The sequence below is a fragment of the Mastigoproctus giganteus genome, chromosome 14 (genome assembly GCF_048544385.1).
Source record: "Mastigoproctus giganteus isolate SK-2022 chromosome 14, ASM4854438v1, whole genome shotgun sequence".
NCBI lineage: Eukaryota > Metazoa > Arthropoda > Arachnida > Uropygi > Thelyphonidae > Mastigoproctus > Mastigoproctus giganteus.
This window is the reverse complement of record NC_143588.1, coordinates 25,839,602-25,865,146: the sequence shown is the minus strand read 5'-3', so window position 1 is coordinate 25,865,146 and position 25,545 is coordinate 25,839,602. Positions and strand designations below refer to the sequence as shown.

General features: G+C 37.3%; 1 protein-coding gene across 2 annotated transcripts in view; it reads left to right on the top strand.

Moving 5' to 3' along the window:
- The window catches only part of Stacl (SH3 and cysteine-rich domain-containing protein), an 876,542-nt gene that overhangs the window by 319,302 nt on the left and 531,695 nt on the right, over positions 1-25,545 (top strand). For both annotated transcript variants that reach the window (XM_090388808.1, XM_090388807.1), the window contains exons 5-6: positions 14,939-15,103; positions 23,206-23,286. In XM_090388808.1, coding sequence (XP_090244934.1) covers positions 14,939-15,103; positions 23,206-23,286 — 246 coding nt within the window. The remainder of the gene's footprint in view (positions 1-14,938; positions 15,104-23,205; positions 23,287-25,545) is intronic.

Genomic DNA, 25,545 nt, shown 5'->3' with positions numbered 1-25,545 from the left:
TTGGTGAAGCGATCTTCCATTGGGCCGTGGTGTATGTGCTGTTTTCCTCACACAGTAGTATTTGCTCTGGGGTGTTTGGTGGCGTGCGTTGATGGAACATGGCGTCAAGGATGTTATTTATAGATTCGGACCATGTCTTTGTATACGTGCAGGTCACGGGTTAGAATCCGGCTTCGGGCTTGGATCAGAGTAAAACGCAGAAACTTGGGGAGGTGCATTATAGCTACAGAAACCGATGTGCCAACAACTAACGACAAAAAAAAAAAAAAAAAAAAAAAAACAATAAGATGTCTTGTGGACTATCTATAAGCCAGACATACATTGTGAACTTTATTTGTTCTGTGTGTGTGTGTGTGTGTGTGTAATATATGTATATATTGTTTGTTTGTTATTTGGTTTTTAGGAGCATTAGCAACTATGGCCATATTGCTCGTGGATATGCGGTGGTCATTCCCTGACCTTTCCGCATCCTCCGTATTTGGTAGTGACGGGCTCGAACCCCGGTCTAATCAAGAAGCGTGTGCTACGCACTGCTGCCCCTTCCCACCTGGCTACGGAGGCGCCTGTATATATTGTATACACACGTAACGTACATAGAACGTAATATAGTAGCGACAATGCCAGTCTATCATAAAAAGCTTCGCTATTTGGGCAAATTGTTGGGAAGGATTATAACGTCTCTGCTGGGAACTGTTTCTTAGAGAATCCAGAAAAACCAGTATTAGGGAACTATTTATGCACGGTTATTTTTTACGACGATTCTCCCTGGCGTATCGATTTCTCAGGAAGAATGGGATGAAGGAATATTCTAGTAAATGACATCAAATACATTTTAGTCAAACAGTATTTTATTACTATCAGTTTGTGCAGAAAGTCTGGGCAGAATTTATAGATTCTTGAGAGTAAGAGAATTCACTCTTAATGAGGTTGCCTGCCTACAATTCGATCGTCCCTTGGGGAAGAAAAAGATTTTTACTATTTTTCTGATTACAGAAGCAAAATGTACTCCAAGGTGTATCGTTGTCGGCAGTGCTATTTTCAGCGATATTTATTCCGCTAATGAATGAGATACCTGCGTTTGTGGCCTACGCCGACGATAATGTATGTTACCTCTCAAGCCCTGCTAAAGCTCTGGTGAAGCAGACCAGACAAAGGAATTATCGAAGTCTGTTATCCGGAACTGATATCTATCCTTTTTCTGTGAATACGCCCCCTATTTTGGGCTTAAACCCTGAAAAATCCAAATGTATCATCTTCTCACCTAGAGCACAGGCATACCTCAACCAGCAGCCTCTACAGGCCTCCATTGCGGGGCATGTTCTCGTCGTTCGCCACTCATTCCGTAAAACTCTTTGGGGTGGTAATGGACGAAAACCTAACGTATAAGGAATAAATCCAGCAACTGCGTTCTAGAGCATTACGTGCTTTCTGGGGTATGAAACTCGATCTCTGTAGAGCACACAACAAGGAAACAGTCAGAAAATTTCTCCTCTACTACTTTAGTTATATTATCAGTTATGGTATTGAAGTTTGGTCCGCTGCTCCTATACCCAGTCTGAAGACGCTCTAAGGTTTAGAATTCTGGGTCATAAAGTGGGCCAACAATTGGGCTCACCTACCCTGTATACAACATCAAAATCTCAACTCTGCATAAATCTCAGATACACCCCAGCTTACAATGGCGCTTAATCTGTGCTGCGCTGTTCTCGACTTCATCAACATCTGGGAAATCGTAGGCTGGAAAATCCAGAGCCCTCAGAAACCCTCCTGTGTCCTGGGAGGTGGCGCTGACCAAGTACTGGTCAGTTGCATGAACTTGGTGCTCTGATATTTTGTGTCTTCAAAGTGGTTCAAAGTCTTCTCTTTGAATAAAATTGTGCCCATCACGTTCTCTAGGTGTTGATGGTTTATTTGTGCCCAACTTCTAAGGCATTTCGAAAATATGAGTAATTTTAATTTCGGGCTGTGCGTCGTTGCTTTCAAGAACACAGTGCTGAAATGTTATATAGATTTGGCTGTTGTTAACATTGCAATTTTTTGTTGTGGATCACCTTGATATTGCTTATTTTAAAACTTGAGTGGTGCAGTGAACTATTCTTGACTAGCAATAGTGATTCATGTTATTATGTAGATGATTGGCTCACACAAACTAGTTTTTTTGTAGCTGTAAATTTTGTCCTATAATTATGTACCTATGGAGGCAGCCATTGCCGCCCCGTGGTAGTAAACAAAGACTTTTGTTTGCCACATTGATCACGTGACCACCACGACTGCCTCTGATTGGTGACACCAGCCTTGATGCAGTAAGCCACTTTATTACTAACTCTAATCTCAAATAACAATTGGATAGAATATTGTTGTGATCTAACAGATGGCGTCATAAATATATAATAATTATAGCATAAATGCCTTAAATGTTATATAATTAGAATGAGCTGTATTATTGTTTATTGAAGATGTTTTAAGAGTTGTCTAACTTATGTATAATTATTGTACATCTTAGTAACTATGTCTGACGGAAATTGCTCATCTTCCATGCCAGGGGATTTGACCGTTGTCCCGCAACTGGCGGAAGCTGGACTGGCGGATTCCCAGGACCCTTCTATCAATATTGTTGATATTTTAGGGCAACATTTTCCCCCACTTGCACTGGTTCAAGAAAGGACAAAAGTAACTGATAATGGTCAGAATAATGAGACACATCCATTTAGATAGCTCTGCTGTTCTTGATTACGTTTTTGCTCTGAAGAATAGTTTATTTAACTTTCTTAAGAATGGGACTACGGTTACCCCTTCCATGATTGCCGAGGTTGGCAAGGTATGGAATTTCATGGAACGCATGTTACATGAACTAACCATTGAGAATGGAAAGCTAAAAACTGAAATTGCATGTAAAACATTGCCTGCTCAACTTTCAGCAGCTAGCTATGCTGGTGTAGCTGCTTATGGTGTAGGCAAACAGGTTAATGTGAGTGCGATCCCCTCCGGGACACAAACCAGACACGCGGTATTAGTGCATGCTGATGACAAAAGTGAACTCAAAACAAGTGACGAGATGAAACAAATGGTGACAAAGGAGTTTAAATCAGAATTGAAGAGAATTAAGATAAAAATCAATAAAAGGTTAGAGGTATTGTAATTGAGGCTGCCTCTAATAATGATCTTGAGAAACTAAAGAAGTGTAGTAAGTTTAAGAATCACAATTTAAATGTGGATCTTCCTAAGAAATTGAATCCCACTCTTATAATATATGACGTTAATAAAGAGATCACTGATAATGATCTTCTTGAGGACTTATACGATAAAAACCTTGCCGATTACAGTATAACTTGTGACGAACTCAAATATGTCAAGGTTAGATTTAAAATTAAGTCTAAAACTAAGAGTAACTTTCACTGGGTCATTAAAATTCCTGCCAACATTAAGAAAATTCTATTAAATACTGGTAATCATGTATATATTGGATGGGCATCACATGGAGTGAAGGATTTTATTATAGCATCACAATGCTTTAAATGCCTCGGTTACGGGCTCTCTGCACGTAATTGCCATCAACCTTGAATATACTTGTGGGCACTGTGGCAATCAGGGGCACCAGATTGAGTCTTGTCCTGACAAGGCTTCTCCTGCAACTTGTCCTCCAACTGTAAAATGCGCAAGAAGAAGGCAGATTATTCCTACCGTGACAACGGCTGTCCTGAGTATATACACGCGCAAGAGATGATCAAGTCTCGTACTAATTACATTTAATCGCAATATAAATCATAACACTAGCGAACCAATTAAAGTTTTGCAATTTTACTGTCAAATGTCGATCGCGATCTCTAATGACTAAACTAGAAAAATCTCTAACCACGATATCCAAATCTTAGCCCTTCAGGAAGTGTATTCATATAAAGGAGTTGTAAAGGGATTACCATTATCATCAAAAATTGCACAATCTAATACTGAAACTACTGGAAGTGGCAGGAACGCTGTGGCTAGGGTTTGGGCAGCCCTGGTTATAGTTGATCCAGGCATAATTGTCACAAAGATAACAAGCCTGTGCTCCACACATTCTGCCTGTGCCTGTCTGTAGGGTACGTTTGGGCAGGTGTATTTTGTTTCATTGTACTGTATTTTCAATGCTCTCAACGACAATAGATCGAACCTTACCTAAATTATGTAGAGGATATTCTCCACAGATTGGCAGGTAGAAGAGTTATTATGTGTATGGATGCAAATGCTGCATCTACATTATAGAACAGTCACTTTACAGATCAAAAAGGCGAGTTATTAGAGGAGTTAATCCTAACTAAGAATTTACATCTTTGGAACACTGTAGGGCTCCCCTCCTACTTTTGTCTCAGCATCTGGTCAATCCATAAATATCACGGTGATATAAAACATAAGAAACTGGCAAGTTAGAACTGCATGGTCAGTAAGTGACCATAACCCTATAACGTTTGAAGTTGTTATGGATTCAGGCTGTACGGCAAGAAGGAACTCGTACGATTTTCCAAGGTACAGGACTCAGGGTGCAAACTGGGAAACTTTTGAGAGCAGGCTATGCGTAGAAGCCACGGCTGATAACATCGAGAGAATTGGGCAACTGCCGGCAATGGAGCAGGTGGAAGCCGTAAATGATCTAATAAGGTTGGTCTGTGATGCCTCTCTCACAAAGAAAAAGAGAAAACAGAATCAGAAAACAGAAACCTGGTGGTCTCAGAATCTCACAAATCTGAGAAATGAATTGAAAACTGCTCGGCGTAACTACCAGCGTGCCAAGAGAAATAATAGGGCAAGGGTTGAGGTGGACCGTCTGGGTGACCTCTACAAGCTGGCCAGGCGGACCTACTTTAATCAAATTTAAAGAGAAAAGAAGAATGCTTGGTAACAACGGGTTAAATTGACACTAAAGGATAAACCATGTGGACTTGCTTACAAAACTGTAGCGGAGAAATTGCACCTTGGTGAGATCGTTTCGTCTATCTTGGCTGATGGGCACGAGACTCTTTCTTGGACAGAGTCGATGAATGCAATATTGGATGGCATTATTTGCCAAGACATTTGTGTACCAGAGAGTACGGAACAAACAAATTTAAGGATGGAGCACTTGATGTATTCTGGATTAACTGATGAGGACCCGTTTACTAATCTTGAAATTGGCACAGCTATTGATTCAAGTAAATCTAAGCCTGGACATAAATGTCCAGGCTTAGATTTACTTGAAGTTGCAATATTAAAAAGAATCTGGACAATCAAACCACAACTAATTGTTAATCTTCTTAATTCCTGTTTGGCTGATGGGCGTTTACTAACTCCCTGGAAGCAAACCAGTCTTAAAATTCTGGTTAAAAATCCTGACAAACCCCTCAATGTTCCTTCCACCTATCATCCTATTGCATTACTACCAGTGCTAGGCAAGGTTTTAGAAAAGGTTATTGTAACTAGATTTATGAAATATTATAAGGCTAAAAATTTACAAGTAAACGCTCAAAAGGCTGTTCAACTGTTGATGCTATAAAGTATGTAATGGATTCGGTCTCAAATGCGGATTCCAAGTATGTTCTCAGCCTCTTTGTGGACTTCAAAGGGGCCTTTGACACCTTATGGTGGCAAAGTGTCCTGGCGAGATTCAGGGAGGCCGAGGTGTCTGCTCCCCTTTATCGTCTAGTTTCTGATTATTTCCATGGTCGTAGCCTAGTGGTGTATTCTGATGTCTGTTCGCTTACTCGTGCTGTTTCTCGGGGATCAGTCCTAGGACCGGTCTGCTGGAATGTGGTTCTTGAAGGGTGGCTCGGGGTACAGCGCGACAAAATTTTGAAGGCGGCATATGCAGACGACTTGACCGTATATTTGTTTTTGGAGAGTCTCGTAGGGAACTTGAAGAACGTGCGAACGAAATCTTGGGAGACCTTGATGGTTGGTGTAGTGTAAAAACTACAGATTTCTGTTGACAGAGAATAACTAAAATGTCTGGAGAATTAAATCCACAACTTTAAAGTTATACTACGAGTGTATTTTTATACCAATAATTGGTTATGCTTCAGGTGCATGGGGTTATCGTGTTAATAACTGTTTAGTCTTGAAGTATTTGACTCAAGCACAACATTTCTTTCTTCTTGCAATCACAAGAAATTGCAGAACAGCGTCGACAATGGAACTCCAAGTACTGAGTGGAAAACTTCCTATTCAATATGAAGTTATGTACCACTACTTACAATATTATCGTCGGAAAGCTCTGCCTGCAAGGGTGAGCAACTATTCAATTAATTTAGGCATGCCAACTAAGGATGATAATTGTAGAATTAGAAGAGTTTGTTAACAGTTGGCAATTAACTTGGTCCAATGCAGAAGTTGGTAGAGTTACTTTTAGTTACATTCCTAACATATTAGAATTTGCCAAGCAACGGTTGGCCTGGTTTTGCCCAGGTCTGAATGTATCTTTTCTTCTAACAGGGCATGGCAGCTTGAACTCCAAATTGTTCACTGTGGGGTTGGCTGCCTCTCCATTATGTTAGTGTGGTGCTTCTGAGACCATGGAGCATTTAATATTTAACTGCTATCTCTATACAGACTTAAGAAATAATCTGCAGCTTCTTACAGAAGTGTACAATAAAGATGACCTACCATGTTTTGTCAATGATAAAGAAATTCCTAGCTTTTTGTAATTTTGCAGATAAATTGTTTGCATAAGAAGCAAAAATTGTTTGATGAATTGCGTAGGAAGAGACTAATTGGAGTTGATCTGTAAAGGGTGATGCCAAGTAATCCAGAGTTTGTGTTCAAGGACAAGAACTATTATGCTTTTTTGTCTATTAAATATGTTTTCTGTAAATAAGTCCTTAGTTTACTTTTTTTAAGTAAATATGTTGGTTCCACGATGGTAATGATGTTGTGTTTTATAGATTATTTGCTATAAATATAAAATTGGATTTAGTAGAATTAACAGAGAGATTGTCTGTTGGTTTAGTCGTTCTTGACCAGAGTGTGGTTCCTGTCAAAATGTGACTTGTAAAGACTATCACGATATTAATAGCGATTTTGTGTACAGAGGAACAGTTGGCTATGCATGTTGTAAATATGATATTGAATTGTAAAACGCTGACAGGGTGCTACATATGTTTGTACATGGATAGCGCCTTGCCATTTGCCTTCTGTGTTTAATGCTGAAATCTGGTAGTGATCAAGATTAATCATAGCATCAAAAAAACAAAAATTTGAGGCAAAGTGGTTGAGTCTTGTACAATGACTGGACAAGTATGTCTGGTTGCCGTGGACTATAGTAATACTTTTGAAATGGTGTTAATTAATGTAATGAAGTGTTATTTATAGATTTGGTTTTCTGATTAAGTTCCCCAGAAGTGGTGATCGTACTCACTTAGCTAATAGTAAGCATTGCATATAGGTTCTTTTTTTTATTTATTTATTTTTTTTATTTTATTATTTTTTTTATTTGTATTTTTTTTCACTCTATACACTATTGTAAACTTCTCTCTTCTGTTTCATGGGAGGTCTATCTCTTCCCCTTACCTTCTATCCAACCTCCCCATCCCTTCCAATCACCATTCTTCAATTCTTATCCCCACTTCCTTTCCCTTGGGACTCCCAAGCTTGCCCCAGTAAGAGTCTAAGCTAGAAAGTGAACCGTGGCGCGCCTCCTCATGGCCAAGGTTGGTGGGCATGGGACCAGGTGTCCCCTGCTTCTTGGCTGCAAAGTTGCCAGTGCCGGCACTCAACATAACTAGACACATACTTAGACACCTACATACATACACTTGCCGGCCTTCACTTTTTCAGATGCTACAGTAGTATATAGAGGAAACCCTGGAGACCGCAATTGAAACAAACACACCTTGATCTTGTGCTCTGTACTAACTTGCAGAAGCTTTCAACCTTCGAGCAGCACTTTCCAAAGATCATCATCGGCACGCTGAACTCCGCCAACATTCATTTGGATCTATGGTCCAGAGATTCAGCCTACAGAGGAGGAGGAAAGCGCAAATCCATATTCACTTCCCTCAACGTTCATGCATTGGTCAGCGGAACTGGTAATAACTCAGTGAACGGTTTCCATATTATCTCAATGCGTTGTATCATGTTATATAATAACTATATAATACAATATAAGCTCCGTATAATCACTATTTAGAAGAATCAGTTCAAATTATAAATTAGCTTCAATTCAGATCTCATGTTGATGAAAACAGAGGATTTGCTATGTTCCTACGTAGTTTTGTATGTACTTAATGTAATGTCATTAATTTTTAGTTTCCGGTGGTTTCCTATAGCGGGAATAGTGTTCCAAAGGGATTTGGAGCCTTTAAGAACTGTTTATAGGAATTAAAACAGAGCGCTTCTGCTTCTATTTAAATGTTTTTGTAGGTGGAGAAATGGCGTTTAGGATCTGACAAGCTTCTCAAAAGGTGCAGAGAATCACAAATCTTGTTTGGTTTGTTTGGAGAGGAAGTACGTCTAAAATTAATGTTATTAAAAAAAAAAAAAACCGCGTGTGTGTACGCACGAAAGATATATTTTATTTGAAAACATTTTTGACGAAAATATGAAACGTAAATGACGCAATTACGTGACTTATTAAATGACGTCAATTCAGTTACTAACGTTGATTCGGTAGTGAGTAGAGGGCGTGAGCCCGCTAATTACCGGTTGAAGGGCAAAGATGTCGTTACCAATTCCGGCACCCTTTGAACTTGTTCCTCATCATCCTTTTCTCGTATTTATCAAACCAATTATCTTTCCAACCGTCCGTAGAATCGTCACCCATGTTTTCTCGTTCCATTTCTTTTCGACTTCTGTTACGCCGTCGCTCGGCGTAACAGAAGTTACAACAACTGAACTCTCGGATATCGATGACGAAGTAAATACCAAACAGCCTCTTGACTGGTAATTTCGACAAAGATGAGCATGTCAATGCTTAATTTTCTTGTAATTTCAATGATGTCAAAATCAGGATACTCGTTCATAATTTCAAGGATCTTATGCTGTAAATTGCTAATCCCGCGATTGGTCTTATTTACGTATTCGACAACATAAGCAGCGCAAGAATATTCTTCCGTGATGAATTGAATGTCCATGTTACATTTTAAAACGCTAAATACAAAAGGATTGAAGTGGTTATGCCATTTTTGATGATGTTCTCCTTTCAGAAAGACTCTCTTGGCCGAGTAATACCAGGTCGAAATAAATCGATATAATATGATTCCGAATGAATGCAATATTCTTTAAAGAAGTGATCGATGCTAGTGTATTTCTTGTCTTCTAGATTCTTCCACAATTTCTTGTATTTGGCATGGGAATTAAAATCATTGTAGATCGTGATGGTCTAAATGGGGCTTCCAAACTCATAAACAAGTAAAACTATGTTTATGAGTTTGGAGTTTAATATTACCAGAAGATTTTGCAGCAGAAACGGACCCGAGCCGATTTATCATAGCTATTGTTGCTTTCATTCTGTTTTCCATTCCGGTTCTTTAGGAGCATTATTGAGCCACAAAAGAATGTCAGTATGTGGACTGCCACGACGTTGAAATAAATTCTATCCGTTTAAAATAGTTAACGACGTAATATTTTCGAAATGGACTGAAACGCTTAGACGGAAGTACAAGTTAAAATACAATCCACAAGTTTATTAAAATGAATCGCACATGTTGCCTCATTTTCATTATAACTAATGTCGCATTTTCCATAAAATGAAGAGCTTCTGCTTGCTCTTCAGGGATATCCGGATCGTCGTTTTTTTTTTAATTTGTATAAAATTTTTAGCAATTTAGGCCAGCCGATTTCCTTAGCGCTCAAAATTAAGAAGAACGTCCCTTTACCCAAGTGTCTGATCATCGCAAACAGACCTCTTTTACATTGTGTCCAGTAATAAGTTGAAATAGGAATCAATTTCAAAAACGCTAAATTGATTTCAATGCAGTTATTAACGTATTCTCGAGATTGTATTTGTTCATTGGTAAGCCGTCTTTTCCGTCCTATTTAAAAGCAACTATTAACGAATTCCGAGATATTAGTCTCATTATTTTCATGGCCATGTAAAGAATATGATAAAGCATCACTCCACACCGCTCTGAATAACGAAGTTCAATCGTTGCCATCATAAACGGTGTAACTTTTAAATTACCTGTCAACTCTCAATATGGACCAAGGCGAATGCTAGGATAGGGCAATTCTTCGGCATGTTCGTCAAAAAGTAAACTTCGTGGAACATTTCGTTCACCAGGAGCTATTCGCAAATATTTTTTTCCCTTGTTTATACCCAAGCACGACCACCAGATCAATGGAGTTTACAATAAATCAATCAAAACAAACGTTAATCGTATTTAGTAGTTACGAGCTTAACCCCGGTCCACTCAAAGAGCATGTGCTACTGCACTCGCGCTCCTGACAACTCGGCTACGTCATTTGTCATAACTCCACAAAAATTTGTTGTTGAGCGACTAACCTTTCTTCAATAGGTACAGCTTCACTCATTTCATCACGAGCATCATTGTGTTCCATGTCTTCATCGAAGAATGCTCCTACACGTTAACGCAATAATCGTCATCTATTCTCCGATAATTAACCATCGAATTAACATTTATATGAACATTTATAATTTGGCCCAAAATTCAGCTTGGCAGAAACCATGTCTTAGTATTTTAATTTGCATGAATCGTATACGAGGAGAAATGAGCCGCTGGGTCACGAAATCCAATCGAGGTGGAATAGCATCATTTTTGAGAGATGCTCGACAAGTATTAGAAGCCTGCATAGTCATTAATGTCTGCAGTTGGAAATTTTAGGAGAAATAAAGGTAGTCACTTCAAAAAACAACAATAACTTCTTGCATAATTCTCTCGATAACGCTCAGCTGGAGTTTTTAGCCATATTCGAAATACTCTTATAGGTTGTTAACTGAAATTAGATTTGGTATTTTTACAATTCAATAGTTAGCGAAATCCATTTGTAGGCTAGTATGACATCATAACCAAAAACTACTGCGAGAAATGATTGTTGTTTATTAAAGTGATTGTTTTATTGTTGCGTTCTTAAATGAAAACCGTTTAAATTTTTAAATGGTTTAATCGAACAGCGAATAATATCTAACAGCCACCGAAATTATGAACTATGTAACGTGTTTTGCTTATATCAACTACTGTACTTACTTACGCTACTTAGAAGGTTAATGTTGATTAAAATCTTGAGAAGCAGATTTTATTAAACTCTGCACTTATTTTCGTTCTCTGTGTTTTGGAACTTGTTCTTTTGTTGACACGAGTGGCCTTCTTCGGTGGTTTTGAAGCTTTTATTCTTGCATAATATTACTACCCGCTTCTTACGTTAGTGACTGAGTTAGCCTCATTTAGGAAATGACATCATTTCCGTCTCTTAGTATGAACGATGCAACGTTTTATTCTCACGCCCGCTACTTACTCTACCGAATCAATGTTAATGACCGAGTTAGTATCGTTAGCGCCATTTAGGAAGTTACGTCACTTAAAATCTAACAGCCAGCTAATAGGAATTGGCGTCATTTGCATCATTTCCGTAATAAAATTTCGTTACCGATTGGTTTTAATTCATAGGTGCCACCATAGATGTTTTCACATCAAAAAAATCCTGGCTTTAATTCTTATTAGATTTTAGGAATTGTGGATTCAGGTATTCGTTATCATTAGAGTTTTCATTGTGTTTCATCTTTGGACTTGATGGTCAAGATTATCTCTTGAGGTTTACTAGTCCACGTATGTAATTTTATATACCTGGTCCAAATGGTTTTTTTTTTTTTTTTTTTTTTTCACATTAATTTCATCTAAGTCGAAAACCGGGTTCGAGTAGTAGCATACTTTAAAGAAAAAGCAATATACTTGTCCATTTGAGCAGTATTTTGTTGTTTAATACCACGCCAGCTCGTGTAAAGTATCTCCAGAATATGAGATCGATGATATAAGTTACAAACCGAGTTTTCTCACCTACACGTACTTACATACGTACAAAAAAGAGGCTCTCTAATGCACAATGTAACATGACCTAGCATTATAGGGAGGGACAAAAGTACTATGAATTCGTTGTTCTAGAGAACAGTTGGGTTACACAACCTCATGATAGTGTCCTTAGTTATATTTGGATGTTACAATTTTCTCCGGCTAGTTTTGCAAACTTATTTTCGGTACTTAACGGTTTTTCTGCTTATGGTTGTATGATGTCGTGGTAGCTCTATGTTCGACAAAGAGAAACATCGTTAGTCAACATGACCATTTCAGTAAACATATTCGTGGCTTTAATGCGTTAGTTTGTCATGAACACAAAAGTAAAATTTACAAGAAACTTAACTTGCAATGCAAGCAAATACATAAAAATAAAATTATTACATCTAGTTTAATCTAATATAATTTAAGAAGAACATTAGTTTTTTTGCCGCTATTGCTGTCTGGCTTCCTTTATCCACACGGACCCTATAGGAGTCATTGCCTCCTCTCTTCCACCAACCTCCTCCCCCGGGAGTACTAGATTATTGCGGTGCGCAGCCCTCATCTTTTTAATCAAATAGCCTGCCCTTTCATCCAGGGGAAGGGCAAGGCTACACGCTCTCAACCTCCGGCCGTGCTAGGGACTAACAGAAATCCTTTCAATCGAGTATAAATGTAAAATATTTTTCTAAACGATAAAAACGTCTTATCAAATGGTTTTACATGAAAATTTGAAATGTCTTCAAAGCATTCGAAACAATATATAAGATTTAATTGAACAAGCCTGTGTTTATTTTAGCGGTGATTATTTTCTTATGTGCATCTTACTTTCAGTGTTTCTCTTCGTCCTTACAGGATACGTTACTTGAACGTGTTTAATTTAGTAGATCTTGCTAGTACGATGCGTAGTACTGAATACGTGTCCGCATTCTTCCAACCATAATTCACTGCAGAACTAATCTAGGTATAGGAAGACTTCACTCGTCACGAACGTGATGGAGACACGTACTAAATCACGAGTTCCTTCTTTGTTCTATCTATAGGAAGAAAAGTTTTGTGCTCTATCGTACACGAAATTGCAATGGATATAGCCACAGAAGTTTAAAATACAGTTGCAATGTACAGGTATAATAAAATTTCAGTTGATTCTGTTCTTGCTCCCGAATCAGTAATATCGATTATATGAAAGGTTGGAAGTAAGCATTGTTTTTTTAGGTACTTTTGCCATAATGGCATTACAGCTAGGGTTTATCATGTTTCTAAAATTTTAATGTTTGTAGAGAGGTGCTGATAAAATTGAATCAAACCTCATCGAATTTCATTTCTGTGAAATTTGGCAATATAATAACAGGATTTTTTGTAATAGCATTATCATTTGTCATGAATGATAATTGGGAAATGGATTGCTTTTAATATTGTAAGCTGTATTAAGAGCGAGGACTGTGTGTGTACAGGGTTGAATGTCTCCACTCAGAAAACTGAGTCTTTCAATGCAGCATCCGTTTTAGATTTTAAAAGTTTTAGTCAAAATGATACTTGGATAATTTTTAAGTCAAAATACAGATACAAAACCGCCTGCATATGAATAGGATTTGGATTAGGAAATATAAAACATTCCTGCTATCCGCTTAGGAACAGGTATAAAAGCAAGTGCATTCACAGTAGATTAATGCAACGAGTGAAGCGCTGAGCTTCCCGATTTTCAACTGTGAGTCGTCATAGGCTGCCACATTAGCAATCAGTCCGTTCGCATTATTGCATGAACAGACGGATTTGGTGATTACGCTAGCTCAGAACAGTAGTACGCAGAATCCTGTTGGTTCTCTTCAAAATCTGTGTAGGAAAAGTTCAGGGAGGAAACAAGAACTATTATTAGTAGAATAATGATACCTAGGGAGATTCACAGCATTGGATTTTACAGAAGATATGCAGCAAATCAAACATCAGGGCATGCAATGCGTAGCGTAGATTTGATTTTCTTGGTGCGCAACCCATTGTAATTTGTCTCTGGAACGTTGAAAAGTTGTGTTCTGATACACAGTTTTCAGATCTGATGGCTGTGTTTGGGTCTAGCAGATTCCCGGGACACGTTGAACCGTGAAGTTTGGCATAGATTCTGTCGCCGCCTTTATTTTTCTCTTAGTTTGGTTTGTACCATCGTCACCGAACAGTAAATGCCGTGCAGAATTTCCTCGGAGCTCCGATCTCCCAATTTGGAATGAACTGGAAAGTTGGCTTTGAGGTAGGCAAACACGCGCGTATTGTAAAAAATAAATAAATAAAATAAAATCAGTAAATGAATTGACTGCTGCGTCGGAGGAGGAATTAACCAAAATACCTCAGCCACCAAGCTTTATCACTGCTGCCAAACAGGCAACTTCGTGAACCATTCATTAGTTCCATATTTTGGAATTTATCGGAATTCCAGCATGAAAAGAAATCTCGGCTGTATTTTCCTATTTTAATTTTTTTTTGAAACTTTGTTCATCCATATCTCTGGGTTAAACCACCTGGTTTAAAAATAGCAGTATTTAATTCGTTTTCTCTATATTGATCTCTAATTTTGAATTCATGATTCTAGACTTGTTATTTTGTGTATTATTTTCTCCGTTTTTGATCTTCCCTTCTAATTGAATATACTACTTCTGTTGAAAATATTTCTAGTTGTTAATTACAATACAGAAAATTAGTATGTATATTTAGTGCTAATTTTAATCCTTGCCCATTTATTTATTGCCTATCTTGTTATTGGCACTCTGCTGTACAGGTATAAAATAAAAATGTTAACTCGAAAAAGAAGTGTATCCGAATGGAGTAGGGCAATATGTTTTGGTTTTACATCCGCTTACTAAAGCTTGTGCGTGCATTTATAATTAACGAAATTGATAGAACTACATTTTCGAAATACTTGATGAAAACATTATCGTATTAAACATTCCTTAACGGCTGATATATTATGTATTTTCTTTTTGTATAACTTTCAGTGCCACCAGGACTACAGTGAGGCATGCCGCAAGTTAGTAACAACCAGAAACCATGAGCATTTGCCCGAGTACTACGATATGCATAATGCTTATGTACAACAGTTGCATGCTGCTAATGGAATGATGGAGTTTTATTACGCAGACACTTTGCCTAAATTACTGGAGGTAAGGGTACAGTCATATTCAGCAAATTATTTACATTTGTTTTTCGAGAAATTGTTTTTTAATTGAAGAACGTCTGATTGTATTATTGTAAGTTACCATTACTTCCAAGTACGAAAAGAAATCCTTTTTTTCTAGTTTTTTTTATTTAATTACCTGCGCTTCATTTTATCTAATTGGTATATTTATAAATATTGAATTAATCAAAGAAAAGAAAAAAGATCATCCTATGAAAAATTCAAAATGAATAACCGAGTTTAGAGATGAATTACTAAACACAAGTAGATTACTGATAGTAGCGAAGGCAGTGAAAGACGAAAGGAGATTAAGCAGACAGAAGCGCGGTAGAGTGAGCAAATATACAAGAGGCTGACTGGAAATATTTAAGTAAAAGAGATGAGAAGCAGTCATGAGAATGGGGGGAAAAAAAGGTTTGAATTAGAACAGCAGAGAAAATAAACTTATTAGCGAGTACATAATGATGGTTGCATTATTTATTTTTAAACTGTTATAATAAAAATTGGTCTGGGGGTATTTAAAAGAATTTGAGAATTAAAAATGGAGGAGAAAAGGAATAACTGTGTAAAGGTTCGAAGTGAAAACGAAAACGGCAATAATTGAATGAAAGCACATTTCACAATAATTATTAATTTCTGTAAAATTTTAATCGTTATTACATTATGCACATCCTAAAACGCTTTGCCTTTTCGATATCAGTGTCTTGCAATCCTTTTTAAGAAAGATTACAAAATAAAACTTTAATGTTTTTCCATGTGAGTTATTTCAGGTTTTCCATCCCATACCATACAAATAGGCTCTTAAACATGATACGATCTGTACGTGGTACACTTGTACAGACATCTGCAACACAACGAAGAAATATGGTCAAAGTCGCTGATGATCCATCCTAAAAGCTAATAACAACATCCGTTTTCAGTGTATATAAAGAAAATAACTTCTGTATTCGTGACCAGAAAAAAAATATCCAAATTACATCATGAGAATATGGTTTCAGTATATATGTACTGCACCAATTTTCATTTTTATTTTAAAGTGCATCAAATTATATATGTGCTCACTTTTGGTGGAACATTTGGCAGGACACTGGTTGAAAAATGTATATCACTGCCCTCAATAAGGTCCTTCCATTCCACCTCATGCTGACAACCTTAGTTGTCAGCATACGCGAGATGAACTTCCTTAGTAAGGAAGGATGCTAAATTTTGCAGCAAAGTATTTTAAATATCTCTAGCTTTTCACGAGAATTACCAATTTTCTTACAGAGGGGTAAATCTGAAATGAAACATTTCAGCATATCGAAGACAATGCCGCGTCAACGCTAGAAACCAATCTCTTAACTAGTTTCTCAGTAGTGGAATGAATTCGTAAGAGAGTAGTGTAGTGAAAGGTAGTGGAGAGAGAGAATAGTGTAATGAATTAACTGTTTACCGAACTCTTTTGACAACCATTTTAAGACTTTAGAAAGCTGATATTTATATACTAAAACAAAGCATGAATGCGAATTAAACTGATATAACACTGAAGTCCAGTATTAACTTTGGAAATTAGTGAATTATTTAAAATATAATTTGATTCGTAAAATGTACCTTGAAGGGGAGAAGGAAAGTGATGAAGCGCAGTCATAGTGAAGAATTTCTGTGGTCGGGTCGAGGGTCATTCGCTAGCTACTCGTATCTGTTCTGCATATATGGTTTAAAAAACGTACTGCTTGCGTAAACAGTCAGTACGAAAAATGATATGAATGAAAAGGCCACGAAATGAGAGGAGATGGTTGCTAATTATTGACCTTCAACCTCCTATAGAATTTTTCTCCACTGTGATTGTAAATTTAGTTTGAATAGCAAGAAGACAGTTGTCGGCTAATTGTTTTAAACAAAATGGGGTACACTTGCCTTAATGGAAAGGTCCATAGGCACCTCAAAGTTTTTGATTAAAAAAAATAAAAAGGAGCACCCCCCCACAACTTCGACCCTCCCGAACGCGCTGTATTCACCAAAAATAAAATTCTTCATCCCTTTTCTTTGGATGGCTCCATTTCTTTATTAGTCAGATTATATCAGTGTTTGACAATCAACAGCCCCAATTCATTTAATTTATGTACAATACTCCTTGCATTACTATATAAAAAAAAAATAATTTGCGTCGTTTTTTTGGCTTTTGACAACCTTGATTCATCCCTTATAGTTGCGTGAGCGCAATTTTCTTTTTACTTTATAACTGCTGGTTGTTTTTGAACTTAAAATTAAGTATTCATTTTTGTGCTTAAGATTGTCGCAAATCATACACAGATACGCGCAGGGAGACTGCAAGTGTGATTTTGGCGTATGTCACTAACATGGGTCATTCCAGTCACTCTCCTAATCCCTCGAATTAGCAGTTTCCCTTAGGACTTCCTCAATGACATCAGCAAAAACTCTTGCACTTCCTCCTCTGTTCAAATGAATTCCATCTTTACAAACAATTTTTTTTTCTATTATATAGCAGGCTATTCTGAGAAAAATTTAACCCCATATGATTTGCACAGTCCGCCATGTTTGGAGATAATCCACGAGGCTTTCACCATATATTCTCTCCTATCATGTCTAAGCAGAATTGGTTAAAGAAGCAGCAGTGCGACACGCTTCTTGATTAGACTGTGGTTCGAGCTCGTCACCACCAAATACGGAGGATGCGGAAAGGTCAGGGAATGATCACTGCATATCCCGGAGCAATATGGCCTTAGTTGCTAATGCTCCTAAAATCCAAACAACAACGACTAAGCAGATTGCAAACACAAGAACAATGTCTTTTCTTGCGACATTTTTCCGGCATGACCTTAAGTGTCTTGACCAAGACACCAGTTCGTTTATGTTTTGAAGAGTCATTAGTACCCACATGGATCACCGCACACCATTTATTACCTTTTAAGAACTGATAATCACATTGTCTTTTCGCGACATCCCTCAGGTTCTTCTCAACTGGGAAAAAGGCTTTTTATTTTAAACATTCATTTAAGCACCTCCCTGCAGTTCATGCAACGCAGCCCAAGTAGAGAACCATATTGACCAACTAGTGTCACACAACCAGTAATACCCTACACCTGCGAGCAGGATCAGCTAAAGGCTTTGGGCACCATATGCAAATGCAGCGTTACAGGGGCAGATGCCAGTCACATCAATTCTTTTAAACTAAATTTTTCGCTTTGTTGTTATTATCAGGGAGCAGCGATATAATGGTGTGCCCGCACGGTAAAAATGTTTTGGGTTGCCTCCACTAAGTTGCACATGTATTCATCCAAATCGGATCAACGTACTGTAATGCCATTTGATCTCATGTAAGCTTTGTAAGTGGGGCAAAGATTACAGTAACAGTTGTCTGTCTACCTGGAACCATATAATTTGATCATACACCATGTCTTTAAAGATGCAGCAGCAGTTTCAAAAGATGCGTATATAATGATTTGTTATGTGGTGAATCGTGAAGTGTGCCCTCAAATTCTTTTAATTGTATTTACATCTACTGTTCTCGTGGGTCGGCGTTTGCACAAAATTCAAATAACTAAAGTTAATTGCATTTTTGTTTTGTTTCACGATTAATTACTTTAAGCCAACACTTAGAATTTCTTTAATATATATATATATATATATATATATATATATATGTCCAAATTAGATAAGTTATAGTGTAATGTAAGTACCTCCATAGTTTGAAAATCGATGTAACCACTGGCCAACCGTACCTCCAGTATACATGAAAAAATACATGAAAAATATAAAATATTAGGTTAATTAACATAATAAGCCTTACATGGGAACCCATTTTGCAAGAGACTTTGTCGAGGACTAAACCCCAACAAAATGACCAACCCGTGTTAGACTGAGCCATCGGTTTCTGTTATCATCTGCCTGTATGCCAAATCCAAATATCCATAATAATGGATAATTCATCTAATTTAAAATTAGGTTATAGTAAAGACTATAAATCAGTATAAATCTAGCCGTCCAAAAAGGGGTATGTCTAACCATAATTTGTAAGAATACAGGCTGGATGATATTTAGCCCGACCGATCGCTGCAACATTATAAGCACAACTGAGAAATTATTAATATTTGCTGAACAATTTGCAGAAAAATGGCTAAATTAGCTAACTAAAGGCGAACGGAAAGCAGTGTAGTTAAAGCAATAGTACCTCACTCCCCCTCGAATTACTCTAATAGTTCGTGGGTTATGAAAAAATAAGGCAAGAGGATAGATAAAAGTGAAACAGAAAAGGAAAAGCAATTTATCGATATTACATCGGATATAACCGGGAGTGTAACTTCCCGACCCTAATAGTAGGGATCCTGGTTAAGTAGTTAGAGCCGGTAAAATATATCAATAGAATGCGAAAAGAAACAGAAAAAAACGGAATGGCTAATTCCTAAGATAATTTACTATAAATCCAACGTCAAAATATCAAGTAGTGGCGAACTTTATGTAAAGCGTTAAAAAACAAAGGAGGGAATGCCTTTAAACAACAAAGGAGGGAATGCCGTAGAACCGGTATGTTCCCATCAAAGAATCTACATTAGAGTGTAGTGTGTTTAGTGTCAAACGGCACCAGGGGTTTCCCCCAACTCCGCGGGCTATACATTGTGGGTGTGAAACAGAACACTGTCAATGCCAGAGGTTTAAAAGTGTATGGATTTTGTACATGTGTAGTGTCCTGTACCGTTGTTCCTCTGGTCATTTAGCCGCTGGGCCCCTAATGGGACCCAACGTTGTCCACACTCTGCCTCGTGGAGGCAGACCAGGTACACCAGTATTATAGTTATTTACTCTGGCAGGTCCTGCCACCTAATTTCCTGAGATTTCCGTGGCAAGGACCTTAAAAAAATAAATAAATAAAAAAAAAACGTTATAGTTATGGGTCAGCCAAAATGAAGTACTATTTATGCAAATAAATGTTAAGTTTTTGGATGTAAGAATCTACATTACCATAGCCCAAGGCGGGAAAAAACTAAACGCCTGCAGCTAATGCACTAGACGTTTATAACTGCCGCATATATTGCACCACCTAAGATTTGTCCAATAATAGCCAAGTTTGGGATGTACCAAAAGTATAATAGCGCCCTCTATACCTAATACTAGTCCTAATGCCAACTATATTACCAAACAAGTACACTCTGACCTTATGCAATTTTGCCTTAAACTTGCATACAAGTATAATTTACCACTAGAGGCCTTCTATAATTGGCTGGTACTTACCAACAGCGAACTTAATCAACGTATATGTTCGATTTATGATATATTTATCATAACTACTATAGACAAGGCCGCCAATAATTATAGTTTCATCTGCAAAAAATTCTACGCCTCACTGTTATACAATGAACTACATAGCAGTGCTACATACGCTAGATCAAACGGTAACCTTGGTACTATTACCAAGAAGCTACTAGCTATACAAAAAAAGTTAAAACTTAATAACTACAACACTAACTTTCCTTTTTTGTATGGTATACCCAAGTTTCATAAATCGCCTATCAGTTTCAGATTTCTAACTTCATGTAGAAATAGCTACTCAAAGGTCCCGCATTGTAAGCTAATTGAACTGCTTAGGATTATCTTCAATACTATAGATTTCACTAGAATTATTAGTAATAATAGACCTATTTTAACCTTTATAAAGAATAATAGGCATAACATCAAACACATAAATACATATGATTTCAAAAACTTATTCACTAGCATCCCGCATGATAGTTTAAAATTGGTTTTAAATAATTATTTCACAGAATATAGCGAAATTTTACCCTGCCAACGTAATTACTGGGATAACCTACTTAACCTTTGTATTTCCAACAGCTATATTTATAATGGTAGCAATATTTTCATACAGCATAGCTATGGGGGCGAGTAGCACATGTCTCATTGCCAATCTATATCTACAACATTTTGAAAACAACTTCGATAAAGATATCAATATGTTCAGATATATAGATGACTTAATTGTGTTCAACTATACTAACTTTCATACAGAAGCAGTTAAACACTACCCGCAGGATTTGGTTCTAGAGGTCGCTAACAAGAGTGACTCTTGTAAAGCTGCATATCTGGATATAGACATTCATATTAAGAATAATAACCTAACTACCAAGGTATTTGACAAACGCAAAGAATTCAATTTCAAAACTATAGACCTAACCAGTTGGGGTACAAATATCTCAATACGTATCCTTAAAAACATAATAGTGACACAAGGTATCAGAAGATTATATATCTTTAATAATAAAAGTGATGTTATAGACGCACTGATCGATCTTAAGCATAATTTATTAGATAACGGTTTCCCACATAATTTCATTATGAAACATATGAGTACTGCTTTGTCCATAGCCCTAAAAATATACCACGATGATCTAAACCAGTTGGATACCATGGAAGCTATTAGGCATACCGTATATTGAATTATACGTACGGGGTATAGTTTCTCTGTTTTAAAGGAATTATTATCTGGTATAGTTTCTCTGTTTTAAAGGAATTATTATCTGGTATAGTTTCTCTGTTTTAAAGGAATTATTATCGGTTTTATACATCGGTATCTATGGAGCGAGTTGTTTACTAATTAGCCTTTGTATATACATGTACATACTAGGTACTGCTGCATAAACACGCTATATATAGCTTACGCCTTAGAAAAGTGGTACCTATATGTGTTTTTACAGTAGTAATTAATTCGTTTATATTTTACTAAGATTTCTATTCGACATCTGAGAATTATTGGTTTTGTTTTCTCTACTATAGAGGGCGCTATTATACTTTTGGTACATCCCAAACTTGGCTATTATTGGACAAATCTTAGGTGGCGCAGTACACGCGGCAGTTATAAACGTTAGTGCAGCGTTAGCTGCAGGCGTTTAGTTTTTTCCTGCCTTGGGCTACGGTAATGTATGTAATGTAGATTCTTTGACGGGAACATACTGGTTCTACGGCATTCTCTCCTTTATTGTTGAAAGACATTCTCTCCTTTGTTTTTTAACGCTTTACATAAAGTTCGCCACTACTTGATATTTTGACGTTGGATTTATAGTAAATTATCTTAGGAATTAGCCATTCCGTTTTTTTCTGTTTCTTTTCGCATTCTATTGATATATTTTACCGGCTCTAACTACTTAACCAGGATCCCTACTATTAGGGTCGGGAAGTTACACTCCCGGTTATATCCGATGTAATATCGATAAATTGCTTTTCCTTTTCTGTTTCACTTTTATCTATCCTCTTGCCTTATTTTTTCATATCTCACGAACTATTAGAGTAATTCGAGGGGGAGTGAGGTACTATTGCTTTAACTACACTGCTTTCCGTTCGCCTTTAGTTAGCTAATTTAGCCATTTTTCTGCAAATTGTTCAGCAAATATTAATAATTTCTCAGTTGTGCTTATAATGTTGCAGCGATCGGTCGGGCTAAATATCATCCAGCCTGTATTCTTACAAATTATGGTTAGACCATACCCCTTTTTGGACGGCTAGATTTATACTGATTTATAGTCTTTACTATAACCTAATTTTAAATTAGATGAATTATCCATTATTATGGATATTTGGATTTGGCATACAGGCAGATGATAACAGAAACCGATGGCTCAGTCTAACATGGGTTGGTCATTTTGTAGGGGTTTAGTCCTCGACAAAGTCTCTTGCAAAATGGGTTCCCATGTAAGGCTTATTATGTTAATTAACCTAATATTTTATATTTTTCATGTATTTTTTCATGTATACTGGAGGTACGGTTGGCCAGTGGTTACATCGATTTTCAAACTATGGAGGTACTTTACATTACACTATAACTTATCTAATTTGGACATACCTAACGTCCGATGTAATGTTCTATCGTTTGATGGCATTAATCGGTTTGTTCTATATGTAACACTTAATAATTTTATATATTTTTACAATTTAACTCTGTAAAATTTGGATTCTATATATATATATATTTTTTTTTTTTTTTTTTTTTTTTTTTTATTAACGGACTGTAGATAGCTGGTTGCTTTAGAAATGTTACATATGTATGTTTTATAATACAGTTATTTATCATAAATAGTGATTTTTAATTCTGTATTTTAGGAGCTAGAAGAAGTCTACGTGGATTTAAGCGATACTGTATCCGGCTCCGTCCTATCTGCTGCAAACCTACTTTCAACAAAGGTAGAGATTATTCATATTTTAATTTTTTAAAAATTACATTTTCGCTTATTATTATTATTAAATTCGTTTATTATAGCAAGTGATTGCTTTCACCCCTTTTACACAGCCGACCGGCTAGAAGGGTGTACAAAAATGCAAGAATGGCAATTTTTACAATGCAATATTTACAAATCATGTTTACAATATTTACAGTATTCTTTACAGAATGTAATCATCGACAACTTTAGAAGAGAAAATTATTCACAGTACCATTTAAAAGTCGATGTCCAACAGCTATTTTATATTTTGGTCATTCCTTCCTATTTATAAAGTTAAAGTTCCTAGCTTTTCCTAGTTCAAGCTTCTTCTTCATACTTCTATAGTTCAAGCAAGCTGTAAGTTTCAATGAGTCTCTCCACTCTGTACTGCTTGCCTTCACAGTATTTCACAGGATCTATTGTGCCAATGTATTGAAAAGGGGACCTGCGGTCTTCGGAAAGAAGTTCGTCAGACAGCACAGGTTGGATAGTGTAGAATGCAACGGTAAGTAGGGATTGTCATTACTTCGTCCAGCACGTGGAGTAGCGATAACTCCGTGAAGACTGGGGGAGTCAATCACACCAGTTAGCATCTGGGACAGAAGAAGAATATTCCTGGATGCAATGTGAATTCTCCAGCGAGTGATATTTAAGTTGGCATATAAAACAGCCCTGGAGATGGTGAATGCGCCGCCCGTGACTCTGTTCATCAATCGCATTACCCAGTACTCGACTGCCAGGAATCTCTTTATGTACGAGTTTGGTGCAGAAGACCAGATTGGTGATGCATATAGTACGATTGGTTGTAGGCACCGCTGGACATATCCACCGACTATGACTTTCATCAACCGGTGAAATACCACTACTTTGCTTATTGGAGGCTTGAAGTGGTGAAATCCATGTTTAGTCTCTAGAGCAAAGTTTCCGGCATCCCCCCCCCCCCCATACTTCTCTTTCAACCCATGCACAGTACTAAGTACTAAAGCTTTTGATACCTTTCGTGTTTGGGGTTTTCATAAAAAAAAAACCTGTCGAATTGCCCACATCGCCGAAAAAGTCTTAGTTTTCATGGTCGAAAAATGGTTTTGAAAAGTGAGGCCCTCGTCCCAAGTCAAGCCGAGGTCGGTGTGAGACTTCACTTTCCTTATCTGCACTCCGTTGTGATAGGCTATGATGTCATTTTTTATTCTCTTTTTTGTAAATGTGATTTGGGCTGATTTAGATATGTTTAGCTCCAGACCTATCTGCAGTAGATATGTTACAAGGCTGTTGATCAGGATGGCGGCTCGCTGATTTATCAGGTGGGTTTGTTCAGGGTCATTTGATTTTATATATAATTTGAGGTCATCTGCATATGATGAGAAATCAGTGTACCTTGCGAGGAAAGGTGGGTAAAGTAACTTCCCGGCAACCCAAAAGGTCGCGGGTTCGATTCCCGCCTCGGGCTTGATTCAAAGTACTGCAAAAACCTTGGGAGGTGCAATATGGCCACAGAAGCCGATGCGCCAACAACTACCAAATCAAATCAAAAAAAAATCAAGCGAGGAAAGGTTCAAGGGCCGCGGCGAACCATAAACCGAACAGGACACCTCCCTGCGGTACTCCCTGCTTTATAACACGCTCCTGTTTGAAGGATTTATGGCTGATGATGAGTTGTCTTCGCGTAAGGATGAAGTTGATGGCTTTTAGCAGGCTTCCTGTAATGCCAAAGTATTTTCCAGAATGTAGATGAGAGCGGGAATTGAGAGCTTATCATAAGCAGGTGAAATATCAAGAAAGATGACGTCCAGCTGAGATTTACTGTTGAGAGCAGTTTGAATTTTAAACAGGGTGTCTAGTAAGTTTGTATATGTAGATATTTTGGGGATCACAGTTATGCAGATGTTTGGATCTATGAGAGAAGCATTGTTCGATCAGTGATAAGATAGTTTTCTCAAACACTTTTAATAGAGTGCAGCCCACCGAGATCGGTCTGAAGTCCTTAGATTCCTTAGGGTTTCTTCTTTTGTGTATGGGTTGTACCCTGTAGTGATTCCATATTGTCGGGATTGATCCGGAATTTAATATCTGATTAAAGATTGACAGAAGGAGCTCCACAATGAAGGCACTGCACACTTTAACCATGAATAGAGGAAAACCGTCAGGACCAATTGTAGTTTTATTAGGAAGTCTATTGATGGTATTTATAAGGTGTTGCTTTGTTAGAGATATAGTTGAAAGCGGCTGTCTGGAGTGTATGAGG